General features: G+C 39.5%; 3 protein-coding genes across 3 annotated transcripts in view; 2 read left to right on the top strand and 1 right to left on the bottom strand.

The window, feature by feature from the left end:
* Positions 1-10,735, top strand: part of rab8b (RAB8B, member RAS oncogene family) — a 38,566-nt gene extending 27,831 nt beyond the window's left edge. The window contains exon 9 of the transcript XR_003927767.1: positions 10,724-10,735. The gene's annotated coding sequence lies outside the window, so the exon portion shown is untranslated. The remainder of the gene's footprint in view (positions 1-10,723) is intronic.
* LOC115380623 (troponin I, slow skeletal muscle-like) lies at positions 1,822-4,341 on the top strand. Its single transcript, XM_030081743.1, has 6 exons — positions 1,822-1,835; positions 2,154-2,214; positions 2,328-2,459; positions 2,607-2,696; positions 3,609-3,785; positions 4,053-4,341. Exons 1-6 carry the CDS (start codon positions 1,822-1,824, stop codon positions 4,155-4,157), a joined length of 579 nt encoding a protein of 192 aa, XP_029937603.1. The 3' UTR covers positions 4,158-4,341.
* LOC115380615 (WD repeat-containing protein 88-like) lies at positions 5,089-16,229 on the bottom strand (the record flags this gene model as incomplete). Its single annotated transcript, XM_030081731.1, has 11 exons — positions 5,089-5,187; positions 5,749-5,847; positions 7,168-7,236; positions 8,104-8,186; positions 9,562-9,746; positions 10,357-10,486; positions 11,481-11,619; positions 12,565-12,628; positions 13,902-13,990; positions 14,584-14,694; positions 16,191-16,229. Coding segments are annotated over 11 exons (1,107 nt in total), but the record flags the coding sequence as incomplete, so codon positions are not given.
* Between the last annotated feature and the right edge of the window lie 460 nt (positions 16,230-16,689).

Raw genomic sequence — 16,689 nt, 5'->3', positions numbered from 1 at the left:
TATATAAGGATACCAACAGTGCAAAATCATTTGAAATGGGGGTCTGTGGTTTACTCAAAGTTTTCCAGCCAGGGCTGGTGCAGGGTAAGATCCTGCAGCAGCCACTTTCCTCGTGTCAAGTAGAAAAACAAATCATCAGCTGACTGTTGAAGTATTGAAGTGAAAGTTGAGGCTGTTGTTTAGCCGATTGCTCATGAAGAAGCAGAGGCCGTGCCAGCACAACTGGACAACATCAAATAACATCAAAATCACTGTGATACTCAGACCACTCCCTCTTTTGGCATGGGTGTGTGTGTGTGTGTGTGTGTGTGTCTATTTAAGTCTCCCTGAGATAGATAGGAGGGACAAAGGCAGCTTGAGATAAATACTGTGGTGTGCTGTTCTCTCCATCACTCGGTCCACAGCATCAGTAGAGAAAGGTAAGGCCTTGGTGTTAACCCAGTGGATTGTGTTTGATTGCTGTTTGGATAAAAGCTGTTTCTCTGCTGTGTTCTTTCAGTCGGTCATAAAGCTTGTGGTTTTATCTGGGAATAGGGACTCACTCTGAATCTCTTAGAATAGCACTGAAACTACATCTTGAGATCGTTTCACCCTCGCCTCATACAGATTCTTTCACTAAACATCTTTATTTCACTGAGAAGCGATTGATAAGTCAGCAAAACAGCCAAACATCAAATCACTGTTAAAATACTTGGCTGTAGATCTCTGGATCAATTCGACAAAAACCTTATCAATAACACTACAACTATTCTTTCAGTTTATGCACACTTAGACAACACTTTATGATAATGTTTCTTAACAAATGACTTACAAGGTATTATTAAATACTCAGATTATCATTCCTAAACTTATAGATGTTTGTAAAGTAGCTACAAATATATTTATAGATGAATGTTAACTATTTACACAAAGGTAACCACATATAAATGATTATTGCATTTACTGAAATATTTGTACATATATTAGTTACATATATGATCTAACATATACCTCTAACACTAACCCTGATTTAGCTGTAAATAGTTACATATATTTATAACCCTATTTATAGCTCATTTATATATGATTTATGAAAATCTTAGGAATACATTTTTAAGAAAAGTGTTATCCACAAATTTAAGTGAAATACACAATCTGATCAGAAGCATTCAATTAATGTAACAGTGTAAATAGTGTTTTGTTTTGTTTTTTTCTCCAATTATTCCTGTCACTGGTAAATGTACTTAATGGCTAAACTAGTAATTCCCCTTAAAAAATAAGGAAGCAGATGAACATAGTTCCAGGAATCGGGGCCCTATTGGGGCTCTATTTGTGTCTCTTTTTTATCCAATGGAAAACAGGGAGAAATCTGGAATTGTTATCTATCAGGAATAGCTGCTATGTTGGGGTCCTTGCATGCCTCTCCCTGTCTGCCATCACTTATTTTGGGGGTATGTGCTGCTATCAACACTGAGAGGTGACAGGGTGATTTTGCCTGGCAGGCCCCTCTAGGAGTAACGTGTAACAATACTTGATAAAACAAACAATACAGAGCAACAACGGCCACATGAAAACAGTCACATTTACTAGCACATGGACAAATCATGGTAATACCAGACAACTAAGACTAGATTAGGTTTTTTACTGCATGCACATACCTGTACATATGCTGCATATTTCCATTCTTGGAACAATGTATGTTAGACTGTGTGTTTTTGAGATTTAAATAGAAGCCATAATTCGGACCCATTGGGATGCAAGATTCAAGTGGCCCCCAGTGTCAAGCACTTCAGAGGCAAAACGATTTATTTTTGTCTTCCAGGGGGAATCGAAATAGCCAAGATGCCTGAGCATGCGTAAGTGGATTGAGTTTCTGTTTTTGTTTCCAGGTCCACATCTGAGTATCCGTCTCATACAACAAATGGCATTTAACAATAGGAACACAGATTATGAAAGATGACGTATGGAAATGGCTGAGATTAAGTAAATACTTGCCCATTAACAGCTTGGACTTACTGTTAATGGTAAACAATTGTCCCTTTTGTGTCCTTTTTCATAATTTCTGATGACTGTCCAATCACTCAACAGACCAGAGGTAAGCTACCCTGAGGCACTCTACACAAAGAAACACACTGTAATGTTATAATGCTGCACTAACATACTGTATGAATAAGCTGTTACATCTTTTTGCAGAGGAAATCAAAGATCTCTGCCTCTCGCAAGCTGATGCTAAAGGTGAGAGCTTCCTCCAGCAGACGGTAGATCCAGGACCACGTCAACCTGAACTACATCATTATGGAATTCACTGAATCAACTTATTACATTTGCTTGTGTGTGTGGTGTTGCAGAGCTTGATGGTTGCCAAGGCTAAGGAGGAGCTAGAGCAGGAGTTGGAAGAAAAAGAGGAGGAGAAGGCAAGGTACCTGGAAGAGAAAGCTCCCCCGATACAGACCAGTGGCATGTCTTTGGCAGAACTCCAGGTATCCTTTTACACTTCTTTTATTCATACTGAGTGAGCAAATACTTGGAAACTACTGTTCTGCTAATGATATTACATGTTGATGTTGGCTCCCCTCATGAAATGGGTGCAGAATGTAGAGATACACCTGCTCTTATTTCCCATGCAGACATTATGCCAGGAGTTACATGCCAAAATAGACGTGGTGGATGAGGAGCGGTACGACATTGAAGCCAAAGTCTTGCACAACACCAGAGAGGTAACAGAGACAACACTAGAGGGGAAGATAAATAATGAATAGGGCTGATAAAATGACTTCCATGTCAGCCAACAGCCAAAAGATATCACATAAAAAATATCTATCTAACTTTCTACAGTGCAGGAACGGTGACAGCAGGTCACACAACACCAACACAGTTTAGATTTGAACACTGCTTAGGCCACTCAACCTAAAACTGGGTGACTGCACACAAAATAACAAAATATATTCAAGGACTTTACACAGCCCATCATTAAAGGACCATAAAACAATACAATACTACAATATATCCACATTTTACATCGCAAAAATACATTTTGAAAATTATGGGAGGCTACTGAAGACTTCAGAACATCACAATCACAGTTAAAATCCCTGAATTTACATTTTTGGTTCAAACACCCACCTTATAGTGTTCTGCTTCTATGGTTCACAAAGTTGTCTATGTTCATAAACCTCAGAACTGAATCAAAAACGATACTCGCTGATATAAATACTCATTGCAAACAAGAAAAACCTCCAAAAAACCCAACGACTGTGGGGGAAACATCTTGGGAAAGACCACACAGAGAAGAAAGGCCTCTTCAGTCCCAGCTATAAGTGCAACAGGGGCCAAGTGGACAAATACCAGCACAAATCAATTTAAATAAATGTATTGAGTCTGATCAAAGAAGTTCTGTGGTTTATGAATGGCAACAGCTTTGTTAGCAGAAGGAGCAGCACATTATAAGGTGGGTGTTTGAACCAAAAATTAAAATTTGAAAATTGAGGGATTTTGATTATATGTTGTGAAATCTTAGGTACCGCTGCATGAATTGCAAAATGGCTTGTTGCAATGTAAAATGTAGGGAAATCATAGTAAATGGGCCAAACAAAGTCACTGGTATGGTCTTTTAAAATCTCTCTCCACAGATCAAAGATCTAAACATCAAGGTGCTGGACCTGCGGGGAAAGTTTAAGAGACCCAGCCTGAGGAGGGTGAGGGTGTCTGCTGATGCCATCCTGCGCTCCCTCCTGGGTTCCAAACACAAGGTCTCTTTGGACCTGCGGGCTAACCTCAAATCAGTCAAGAAGGAGGACACGGAGAAGGTGGGCTTGTTTTCAAAAATACAGACAGAGAGGAAGAGATGATGATCGATTACTTGTTGAAACTTGAGTTGAAATTTTTCAACTCGAGCAAATATCTTTCTGGCTGTATTATCGCCAGTCCGAAAATTCACCTTGCGTTTGGTCTGTACACGTCTGTGGAAGGTCTTTCTTTGTGGACTTGCACTCCAGCACTTTGACGAAGGCTCACAAGACAGTTAACAGAGGCAAAGAACTAAAAACTTTTGTGTGACTCTTTGTTTGCTATAGGAGAAGACGGTGGAGGTGAGTGACTGGAGGAAGAACGTGGAGGCCATGTCCGGCATGGAGGGACGAAAGAAGATGTTTGATGCTGCAAAGGGCCCCAACCAGTAAAGGGATGGTAGCAACAGTTGGCTTTTGTTTTACATCAAACACCACAGCATGTCATCTACTGCCTAAAGAATACAGGGAGAGCCCAGGTGCATAAATGCCTCAGCTTTGCTTAACAAGGTCACCAAAAGAATTTCCCAGCGCTTGTATATTGTTTTCCACTCTGCATTTAGTTTTTGTCATTTTAGTGTTGGATCTCTTTATTGTGTGCATTCATTTTTCATTGTTACTGAAATAAATACAGCATATACTGTATGGTTCCTTTTTTTTCTTATATGTCTGCTGTTGTTCATGCTCTCGGATTATGATAACAGTAGTGAGTAGAGTAGTTGTAAGAGTAGTGTTACGGTACTACAAATAAATATATAGCTGGTGTATATATAGCCAATATGTAGCACAGTTACTGCAAAATTTTTGTGCGTGCTTACTCATAAGGATGAGTACAGATGTATTCAGCTATAGATGCCAGAATTTACAGCTTGTATTGCAGTTTGCTCTAATTATTTTTCAGAGTGTTAGCTGGGGGGACGACCACCTCAGTGGCAGGAGGCTAACAGTTAGCATTTGGAGCATCCAGCCAGTATCGAGCACTCAGTAACAATGAGAGGAAGATAGAAACGCTACTGTCCTACAGAACAACTTGAGGTGGAGGGAAATAATGTCACATTTTTCAAAATGGATGAACAATCCCTTTTAGCAGATCTCTGCTATAATTCGGAAAGTCAAAACTGTGATGGCTCAGAAGACAGGAAGCAAACACCACAGTTGTCTTTCAACACCAGTCCTGTATAGCAAAGTCTGTTACCTGAAAGTTAGGAAAGGCAAGCCACATCAGTAATGAATGACACAGATGCCCAGCATTGCATTCTGCAGCTCAGACATAACATTTGGCGGTTCCAAATTACAGGGATGTGAGAGGAGGAGGCTGTGATTGCTATCTGGTCGGTGATTTCAGTCGACACCAAACACACTTGGTCAGCAGCTCTGCAGTCTCCGGCCTGGGCAGGGACAATGGGTTTCCACACTCTTCACACTGAAACCAGACAGAGGCAGGATGGAGACAAGCTTTGTTTCATACCTGCATGGTTTATATCTGTAGGAAAATCAGAATATAAACCAAATGGTCCATATCCTATGCACTTCTTGCAGGGTTTGTTCTACGGATGGTGCAATAAACTCCCGCTCCCAGATGACAAACACAAGCAACCAACCGTAAGGAGGTCAAGGGTCAGATTCACCAATGTCGCCAAAACTGTACCAAATGAGCAGGGCAAGTTCAGTCAGTAAACTCCCCAGCTACCATCACCTGACTGGTTCTGACTGGTTCCTATACGTGAGCTGATTGGTTCCCGACTGACACGTTCGTGTTAACCAATCATCATCATCTCACTCCCTAAATTTGAAGCCTTTTAAATGACACATCAGCTTACCTTGACAGGTCACTTGTCTATCTGCCCTGCCACTGCTTCTCATGCATTAGAGCACAGCTTTAATCCAGCTCCTATTTGATTCACATATAGTTAACCATAGGTAAGCAGGTTATTCGGGCTTAAAGGGATTTTTTTGTGACTACGATGGAATTCAACACTCCAACCTTGACAATGTGAATTCCCATTCCCCAGCTTCTCCTCTTCTCAAGCACCTCAGGGATTTCCTCCAAGTTCTCTGTGTTCCATAACCTGGCAGTGCCATCCTATAGGAGGGGGGTGTGAATAAGAAAACGTTTGATCTCTTCATATTTATCACCAGCAACATCTACTGTGCATACAGAGATATAGGGACATTCAAAATTATGCCTCTAAATCTGTGCAACATTCCCAGAGAAGTGTTGAGATGTTGGGACTTGTTCTCATAAACAGAGTTCAAATAATACTCATATTTAGATTTAGATTATTTTGCACCAATATTCAGTCTTATATTAATATGAACATTGAGTGGTACATTTTTTTTTTAATTATAAATATTCAGTATTTCTCCCAGAACATAATTATGGTGGTCAAAAGGGTAATTCACTAAGATAATATTCATACCATCAATGGGTGACTAAAAATTTCCACTATTACTGGTAAAAATGACAAAACTAATAACACAAAGGTATGCACACTGGTGTGGAAGTCATTCAAACAATCACATTAAAATCAGTGATGGTTTGGATTCTTACCCATGTAGTGGTGTTTGCTCCTCCATGCGAATATAATACATCCACCAAGTTTAGTCCATTAAATCCTTAAAAGCTTCACTCAGCGTGTTCTGATGCAAAATGAATGAGGTAGATACAGATCGGTGATACAAAGCTGAAAACTGTTTTGAAAGATGCACAACAAGACTCGTTTGTTGTGGTTTCACTTTGAGCACTCTTGCAACCCAGCTGGTTTCCAAAATAGTGGAATGATTTTGTGCTGCGGCACTGTGTCACCCTGAAGGGACGGAGTTGATGGATCAAACTTGGTGGATGTATTACAACAACAAATACCAATCGATGGGTAATCACTTTAATGTAATTCCATAGACAAAGAGTGTTGTAAAGGTGAGCACAACTAGACATCCGACAGATGACAGCAGTCTAATTCTTAATGTAAAAATTTGTTTTGCTAGAAGTGAATCCTATGAGTTGTATGACATGTCCACTGTTAGATACCACAACACAGGGCAGTGCCAGACTAGGAGATTTTGGTGATTGTGTCTATATAAAGTCTACTGCTCTGATTGCTACAAATGACAGTCAATGTGAGGTGATGATGTTACTTCAGCCTCCGGTGACCACCTGTATAGCCAGTACTAAATCTATGTTTAATGATAACAAGCTAACCGGTAAAATCAACTGAGCCAAGGATACAATCCATAGGTTATGTCACTTGATGCACTGACTTTTTCTCTTTTAAAAAATGCTACATAAGTTCACATCCCTAATCAGTGTTATCTGGGTTGGATAACACTGGATCACTGGGAATTGTGCTTGTAACTTTTCTCTAATATAGACAGTAGGAGGAGTCTGGACTGAGTACATTGGTACCTTGGAGGCAGAGGCAACCCGCTTCTTGTCAGCGCTGATTGACACATCAGTCACCCAATCAAGGTGGCCCTACAATAAAGTCAAAGAGACAAACTATAAGCCAAGCAGCCAAAATCAGACAATACGGTGCCTTTTGTTTGCAAATGTTATTTCCATTTTGAGAAAAAAATGTAGATCTTAACAAAATGTGTGCAGCAAAGATCTTGCAGATGTTTCCATCATTAAAATACGACAGAATCAAGGCACCAACTAGAGCAGAGGTACAGCCAGTTGAGTCTAAGGTCCTTTCTCCCATCAACACTCAATTTTTCATAGTGTGCAGTGAGGATAAACCTCTCTTCTACACTGCAGCCAAAGCAAAACAGCAAGCTTCTACAGCTGAGGGGTCCATGTATAAAATGGTTCATCACTACAAAGCCTCCTGTGCTGCCCTCTGAAACGTGACTGTGTGAGCTCAGTAAAGCACAAACAGTGGTCATTTAGATGTTTATCCTCTCTGTCTAAGTTGTTCTTTCATAACATTAAGGTATCATCAGGAGAGAATGTGTTTGCAATAGATTCAAATGGAATTGAAGTGGATATTCAATTCAGTGCAGCAATTAAAGCAATGATGTTTTGCTGTAGTTGAACAAACACATAAAAAGAAGGAAATTAACCTGCCAGATTTTTTGTTATTTTTATTTTGTTTTGTTTTTTAAATCCTTTAAGTGCCTTCTGAGGCACAGAGTTGTCTTTTCTTTTAGAAAAATGTCTTTGGAGTGTGTGTAAGTCATTGGTGTGTGGAGACCACTCTGTTACATGAATAATATTTTTCATGGCTAGCTCGTACATCTTTCAAATCAATATCTCAGTTGGAACCCAACTCTTCCTAAGGTGAGTTCTGCTATCCAGCATGTGGCACTGACAGAGCAGACGAGCCCAGCAGGCTGTGGTCACCTTCAGGCTGTAAGCGTCACAGAGGGCGGACATATCCCAGACTGTTACAGTCCTGTCGTAGGAGCTGGACACCAAGAGATTTGCTGAGGAAACACAACAGCATACATTTCAGTGAAGATGAAGGAGTACTGAACAGTTAATTTCATCAGTTAATTGGTAAAGTATCCATGGCTCAGGAGGTAGGTAACTGGAAGGTTCTTGACCCCCAGCTCCTCCAGAGAGGCTGTCAAAGTGTCCTTGAGCAAGACACTGAGCCTCTAACTGCTCCTGATGGGCAGCTTGGCACCTTGCATGGCAGTCTCTGCCATCTGTGTGTGTGTGTGTGTGTGTGTGTGTGTGTGTGTGTGTGTGTTAATGTGAGGCAAATACTGTCAAGCACTGTGAGTGGTTGGTAGTGGTCGGTGCATTTACTCCTCCCTGGATGTGTTACTGAGCTCAGTATAAGTCTATCCTCTGACTCTCAGGTTTACCAGGAGCTCTGCTGTAGAGCACAGATCTTTCATTTTGCTCCTCCCCATTCATGTGTATTGCATTAACAAACCTACTTTCAAAAACATAGTTCTAACTAAAATATGGTACTAATAATAAGTTACAAATAAAACTCAGTGTCACATGAGAAAGCCGTGGACTAATGGCTGAATTGTTAAAATATGAACTGTTTGAATGAGAAAATAGATGCAGATTCACTGGCTCATTCCAGGTTTTCCATATCACCACTTTCTCATTCAAACAGGTTTATTATAAAAATTCAGCAATCAGCATAAAACAGAGTTGCTGCTTGCTTATGTGGTACTCCTTGAGTCATATTTGTCACTTGTTCGTATTTGAGTTTGAACTATCAGAGACCTGTTGTCCGACACAATACACATGAATGGGTTACACTGGGGTCAACAGTTTTTATGGTGCATTCTGATCATTTTTCAGGAAGCTGAACTTACAGTACACTGGAATCATTTTGGGATTGGAACAGCCTGGAAAATGTCTTAGTCTCTCGGCAATTCACCACCCACTGAACTAGGGAGTGGTTTGAGACAAAGTCATAGATTCTGAGCAGTTGCACAGAAATGTAGTTGTGCTTTTGTTTTTGTTTTTTTGTTTTTTTTAATCTGTTTCTGAAACAATGCTGTGTTTTACATTTCAGGACCACCATACCATCACTAACCACCAACCTGTGGTTAGTGATGGTACAAGTAGGATATGAAATTCAAAGATAAAAATGACTATTGTGTGGCTTTTCCATGGAAAAAACAAGTAAAAAATGTAAACTCTTCCAAATTATAGCAATAATTTGCTATCCTAGTTTCCCACTAAGGCATGAACTGTGTATACTAACAGCACCATAACTGTATACAGTTTTATGCCTCTGGTGTGATATTGCCACAGGACTTGTGCATGAGGCATTGGTGGGAACTGAATCCCCAACCTTGGCAGTGTGAGTGATTTGCTATTGAATCTCACCATCAGTGGAGAAGGCACAGGAGCTGACACTTCCTTCATGGCCTTTCTCGAGCCTAATGCCCCCCTGGGAGCGAAACGTCCCTGTCTGCAGATCCCAGAGCTGTAGGGTTTTATCCCATGATGCTGTGCATAGGAAGTGTCCATTGTTGGTGAAGCAGCAGTTGGAGATGACATTGCTATGGTTACTGCGATTAAGACAAGAAAATAACAAACACAAAGCCAAAAGGACAATAAACATTAATTTAGTAGCGGTTTAGAGGTGGATTTAAGGGGCTAATCCTTACTTCTATAGCACTTTTCTAAACACTATTTTGAGATGCTTTACAAAGCAGCAGCAAATACCAAAAACTGAACAGAACATTTTCCTCCCTTTTATCCAGCCATTGGCTTCCATTCATTCCATGACGATATGAAAATGAACTTTCAGAGACTTCAAACTGCGTCAAAGTTGTCCAAATTAGTTTTCCTAAAAGCAACAGCTTTTCAAGACCTGTTGTGTTTTGATGACTTGAACTCGGGTAGAATGAATCAGCTGTGTGGTTTAAGGTGGGAGTTTAAACTAAAAATTCAAATTTGTAGGTTGAGGGATTTTGATTATATGTGGTGAAATCTTCAGTACCCCCACATGATTTGCAAAATGGTTTGATTCAATGTAAAATGTGAGTAAATTCTTATAAATGGGCAAAACATTTGCAATCACTGGAATGGTCTTTTAAACGTTATGTTGTCAGTCATTTAGTCAGTGGACATGATGTTGTGGGTGCAGATACGTCTGTTCAGCTGTATGTTCTTCACCTGTTGATGGAAAGGGTTGTTTTTTTGGCCACCAGGTCCCACAGTTTGATGGTCCTGTCTGCAGACACTGTGGCTATACGCTGGCTCTGAGGATCAAACCTGCACCGCGTGATAGTGGACCCGTGATGATCTGTGACGGAAAACAAACATATCACCTCTAACACCCATATAAGAAAATAGTAATAATGACAGCCTGACTGCCAACTGCACAATATCACTCAGTAGTGAGGGCTGGTGGCAGCCTACAGGTTTTAACTGTAAGGTCCCCAGATCCACCTGGAAAAAAAAAACACCCTCACCTACATATCAAAGTGACCTTGACAGAGAAACTGGCTCTATACTGTCATGTCCCTACATGTCAGTATAGACACAGACATTTCCACACTTCTTGTCCAATTTCCAAGCTTTTTCAAGACCTGGCAAGGATCATTTTGCTTTAATATCAAAAAAGGGATGGCAAACCTGTTTAAAAACATGGAATTTTTGTTTTATTTTATTGTATCTTATATGTCTGCGTTACCGTTGCCTTTTTTTCTCTCTTTTTGTTTACTTTCTTATTACTGTCTATGTATTGGTCACTGTCTCGTTGTCTCATATTTGATGTAATTTAATTGGAAAATTACCATAAATAAAGTGTTAAAAAAAAAACAAAAAAAAAAAAAACAGAATTTTGTATTTAGTATTACCATTTCATGAGCCCTGTGAAAGAAAGAAGATGCAGCTGAAGGCTACCAATCAAACAGGAGCAGGAGGAATAAAAACTGCAATCACATTGTAATTGGAATTCCCTCCTCTGTGAAATCCCTTCCAGGCAAAAGTGATTGTTTGACTAAGGAGAAATCAACTCCTAGGCCTCTGTCTGCACAGACCGGACTTACGGTTCTGGCAGTTTCAGAATGGTTTTCACATCCAATGATGACAATAAGAAACATTTTAATTACAAATTAAAGTTTTCTATCCACTTAAATACAGATGGAATACTGAGTTAATAATGACACACAGACAGACACACACACACACACACACACACACACACACACACACACACACACACACACACACACACACACAAGTCAGAGGTCAGTGTGTGGTTTGGTATCAGGAGTGTTGAGGGTTGAGTTTACTGGTGAGGCGATGGAGTGTCTGGCCGCTTGCTGCATCACTGATGTAGACGCCATTCTGCAGATCTTCAGCACAAACTACCAAACGGCCGTCAGATGACGCGCTACAGGAGGTCAGCAGGCCACTCAGTTTGGATGTCCACTACACACACACACACACACACACACACACACAAATAACATATTAACTACATACAAATGTATAAATTACGTACACATAAACATATAAACTACACACAATTACTACCACTGCATGAGAAATGTGAAATTATCATAAATGTAATATAACTTTAATCTAAAACTAAAATACATGTAGTCAAATGTTTTAGAAGCAATGAATAAATTAGGATTAAAAACATTTTAGCACTACAACCAGAGCTTGACACATAACAAACAAACTTGTAAAGTGATGTTAAACCTTCTTTGTCCTTTGAGTGAATTAAAGCAGTCATTTCTCAGACTGTTAGCTGGGGGGAAGTCAACCTCACTGGCAGGAGGCTAACAGTTAGCATGTGGAGCATCCAACCAGTATCCAGCACTCAGTAACAATGAGAGGAAGATAGCACCACTACTGTACTATGTAACAGCTAGGGGGGGAAGTGAAATAATATCACATTCTTCAAAATGGGTGAATAACCCCTTTACTGTACAGTATTTACAAGGATACAAGGAAGTTTATTTGTCATTATACAACAGGTTGTATAGTGAAATTAAAATGTGGTTCCCTCTTGACTGATTAATTGATTGATTGTGTAGATTGTGTAGCAGTATTATTAGTATTATTATTGTATTAGCAAATAAAAGCTTCATAATTAATGACATAGTATCTCAAAAAGAACTGCATTTTATGTTTTTGGTCGAGGCATGGTTAAAAACTGATGGTACACCTATACTGATAGAAATTTTCTCCAACTTACAGCTGGTATCAATACTAAGCAAAATGGTAAGGGAATTGCCATAGCCACTTTGTTGTCATTGTTGTTAAGTGCTAGTGCAGAGGTTGCCAGTTTGAATTCCACAACCAAGCAGGGGGATCTGTGACACTCAGCACTCCCGCTGGTGGTGAGGAGGTTAGACAGGGAGTTACCAAGGTCTGTCCTGTCTCCATGTCCCAGGCAACCATCTTCTTATCCCAGGAGACTGTAACCATCCTGAGAGAGAGAGAACCCAATTTAGCACTAACTCCTATTTCTACTCCCTTGTTCTGTCAAGCAAATTTTAAGTGACCTTTTGAAGTGTCAACAAAAAAGTCAGTCAATAAATACTGTAATAGCTGTGTTTCCATCAGGTTTCTGTCTTCACATAATTTAATAATTCAGAAGTATTTCAGTCATCCATTTGGCATGCATCTTTATGTGTATAAAGATGCATACCAAAAAAAAAAAAAAAAAAAAAAGTGTATTCATATGCTATGTGTATGTACACGGATATGGATTATGTATATATTGTGGGTGTGCATTAACTGAATAATTGTGAAAAGGGTTGGGAGTACATAAGTTATACTTCTTCTCACTCCTTTTCGAATATGCACTTTTTTATGTTTATCTTAAACTCTTTACTGTTCTGTTATTTCATATTCGAAATAAATGCTCAGTCAATCAAGTCATTATTTAGACCATAATTTGCTGATTTAAAAAACTGGCCATAAAAAGTGGTGCCTACATTGCATTACAAAAGACAATATCATCATCATCATCATCATCATCATCATCATCATCAACCTTTATTTAGCTAGGCAAGTTAATTAAGAGCAGACTCTTATTTGAAGCATTTTATGTGTGCGCTGTTACTAAATTATTGTAAGCAGAGCATGTTGTAATAAGCACTGTGCAAACATTTTAGGGGATTGCAAGTTTTGCAATTGCAAGTTTATCTCTGTTTCTTATGGTTTTATACTCTGCATGTACTAAATTACTGTATGCACTTCAAATAAGTGTTAGCAAACTAGTTATATGTGTCACCACAGCAGCAATAAGTGCTGCAAGGGCTTTCCTCATAGACACACAGAGTGTAGCTGCATGGTAATCCTCACAGAAAATAACATACAGTAGTGTAGTGTGTGTGTCCAGTCCAGGCCCCCTAGCAGTGCTATTTTCCTCTCATTGTTACTGAGTGCTGGATACTGGCTGGATGCTCCAAATGCTGATGCTCCAAATAAAAACAATAAAAATCGTTTATAATGTTCAAAAGTAAGCCATTAAACAAGATGGTCTGAAAAATGCTCCAATGTAAGTCTGAAAAATCCGACCCCTTTACCACAATTGACTGTTACCTGACATCCCCCAAACACAACAACCTTTTCTCTTGAGTTGAAATGACATCTCAGCTGTTTGCTCCATGCCACTGAACTTACGTGTACATGACACAGACGTTTTGAACCGGGAAGGTTTTTTTGTTTTGTTTTTGTTTTAGTTTTCAACTCACTTGTTGCTGTTGGGAATCACAGCACATTCACTGATGGCGGCAGCATGACCTCCTTCAAATATCCTGAGTGGAACGCAGCGCTCGATGTCCTGAGGAGGTCAAATGGCAACATGACGCCTTCCAGCTCTTTGATAGCATGGCAGTTCGTAAAATTACAATGAGTACATTGATAAAAGATGAGCTCACAGCAGTGATATGGTGGAAAAAATAAAGATGGGTGTGATCATTCCAATTCAAACAACTACCAATCTGAACATAAAGCATTATAGTCAGTAAACTAGTATCTCACTAGTACTTCAAATTGTGATGGCCAAGCCTATTTCATCAGTCAAGTCTGACAATATCATCAATGAACCTTTTGGTTTAGGCGATGAGTTGACTGCACAGATTTGTTAAAATATGTTGAATGGTGTAGAGCTCAGATCGGGGCGCATATTTTTGTCCAAACCCAACCCGAGCCTGAGAGCACAGTAACCGAGCCCGACTTGAACCCAATAGGCATTGTTTTTTTGTGTCTAAACCTTGTCCTCCATCACTAAGTGACATTAACCGCCTGAAATAGCCTGTGTGTTGCCTTCAGTGTCGTCATGTAGCACTATGGGGAGATGTCTGTCTAAACTCCAGGCCTAATGCAGCAGGGACTTCTTGGTTAAAAAAACAAACAAAAAACACAGCAGCTCACCCAGAGAATGGAGGTGGAGTCAGCCGAGCTGCTGAGGACGTGGCTGTCCTGGAAGCAGAAGTGCACAGAGGTGAGGCCGCTGCTGTGAGCCCTCAGCACCTTCACTGGGACCTGCAGAGACCACACACCACAACCACAGAGCCACAACGTACTGTAATCTGCAGCCACACCATATGAACTAGTGACAGGACTATTCTAATTTGTGTTTTCACAGTAGTTAACCATCTGGCTGCTTACTCTGTTGGTGCTAGTTGCTCTGTGTGACAGCATCACCTCAGAGCGTGAATTGTAATTGTAAACTGATTTGCCTATAAATAAGTAAAATGTTTGAATAAAAAGCAGTTGTTCCCTAATATTAAAAAAAAAACATAGTATATCTTCACACAGACATGCTAATTTGCATAGTATAGCATAGTGCATTCAAATCAATTCATGAATTTCTATCTATTTATCTGTATTCTTTTGAGAAACTTGTATATGCACTTGTAAATGTACATGTACTTCATTTTACATATTCATAAATTCGATTTTTTTTTTTTTTTTTTTTTCAAATCATGGGTAACAAACACAAATCTCTACACTGTATATTTATGTGTATTATATGCTTAAGCATGCTGTATTTCTTCTAATGCATATATGAGACTGGTTGATCTCATGACAGAAAATATAGTGTCCTTTCTCTGTATTCACTGCGCCAGAATCTGCACATATCTAATAAGCAAAACTGTTTTTAAAAAAGAGGTTCAAGAAAGATGTAATGGCTCAGAACACCAGCCCGTCTCCAAATGGGACTCGTTCTGCTTCATAATGTCTGACAAAATGTCCATTAATGAAGAACATGGTCATTTTATTTTCTCAGTCACTGTATATGACAGAGTATGAGTACTTTATCATTGCTGTAATTATTGTTAATGAAAGGTTTATTGCTGCTGACAGATTGTTTTTATGTTGTTGTTTTTTTAAACAGTCCCAAAATGTGGTGTATTCTGAGATAAAAACTCAGCATTAACAAGATTACATTCATAAATTTACAATAAAAAAAAACAAAAACAAAAACAAAAAACTCGGAAAATCTCTGAAATTTAAGTGGTAAATTACGAGAAAAAAAAATTAATTATAAAGCAGAATTTGATGAGGTCATCAACTGCAGGTGTGATACATGTCAAGCCATGTGCTTCCTTGTCCAAAAAAAAAAAAAAAAAAAAAAAAAAAAAATCATTCCTAGTTTTTTCTTTCTTGCGATTTGTGACTTTATCAACTCAGAAATTTCGGATTTTTTTTTTTTTTTTTTTTTTTTTAACTTTACGATTTTAATCTTGGAAATTCTGAGTTTTTCCCTCGGCTCCATATTTCCCCCCCCCATAATGACCCTTATGCGTCGTACATTCCTGTGTTTACTCTAAGTAACTTTTACATAGGCTAACTTTCTGTTCGGTTTAACTTGTTATTTACTCCAGTTCTTTACTTGTTAAATTTCTGCTAAATACCTGCTATTCTCGGTGTGAATGTCATTGTTCCCGGTTAAGACAGGCGTGCATGTATTTCTGGACTTTCCAGGGGTTTTGATGGTTAGCGTGTCCTGCCTGGTGAACTACTGGCTCTTGTACCTGAGCCTGGTGCTCCCACGCTCCTGTCTCCTCCTCTCCCTCCGGCTTCTCCTCCTCCCGGCCCTCCTCCTCTCCTCCACTCTCTGCGGGTTCCTCCAGTGACAGAGGGTCGATATTTTTCAGAGCCATTTCTCTAAACTTGTACACACAGGGACCGAGGCAGCAAAGCCTCGGCTCGCTCAACTCTGCTGTTAGCACGCGATGCCTGCAGTTGCCATAACTACAGTCCGGGTGATGCTGCGTTCAAGTGCCCTGGGAAATACCTCAGGGATAGTTCACGTACAGTCATATTTTCTACTCCGTACAATTCAAATAGGAAATACTGGTACCACGGGAAAAAACTGTCCATCTGTGGAAAAACAGTCCAAAAATCACTCTCAAAAGCACTTTGACTGTATGCAGTAAAAAAAAAAAGAAAAAAAAAAGAGCATTTTAAAATGCATTATGAAATACTACTGGATTTCGTAATAACTTCCCAGAATGTTAAAACTCTTTCCTT

The sequence above is a fragment of the Myripristis murdjan genome, chromosome 3 (assembly GCF_902150065.1).
Source record: "Myripristis murdjan chromosome 3, fMyrMur1.1, whole genome shotgun sequence".
Lineage (NCBI taxonomy): Eukaryota > Metazoa > Chordata > Actinopteri > Holocentriformes > Holocentridae > Myripristis > Myripristis murdjan.
Note: the sequence above shows the minus strand (reverse complement) of the source record. Positions and strands in the feature narration are given on the sequence as shown.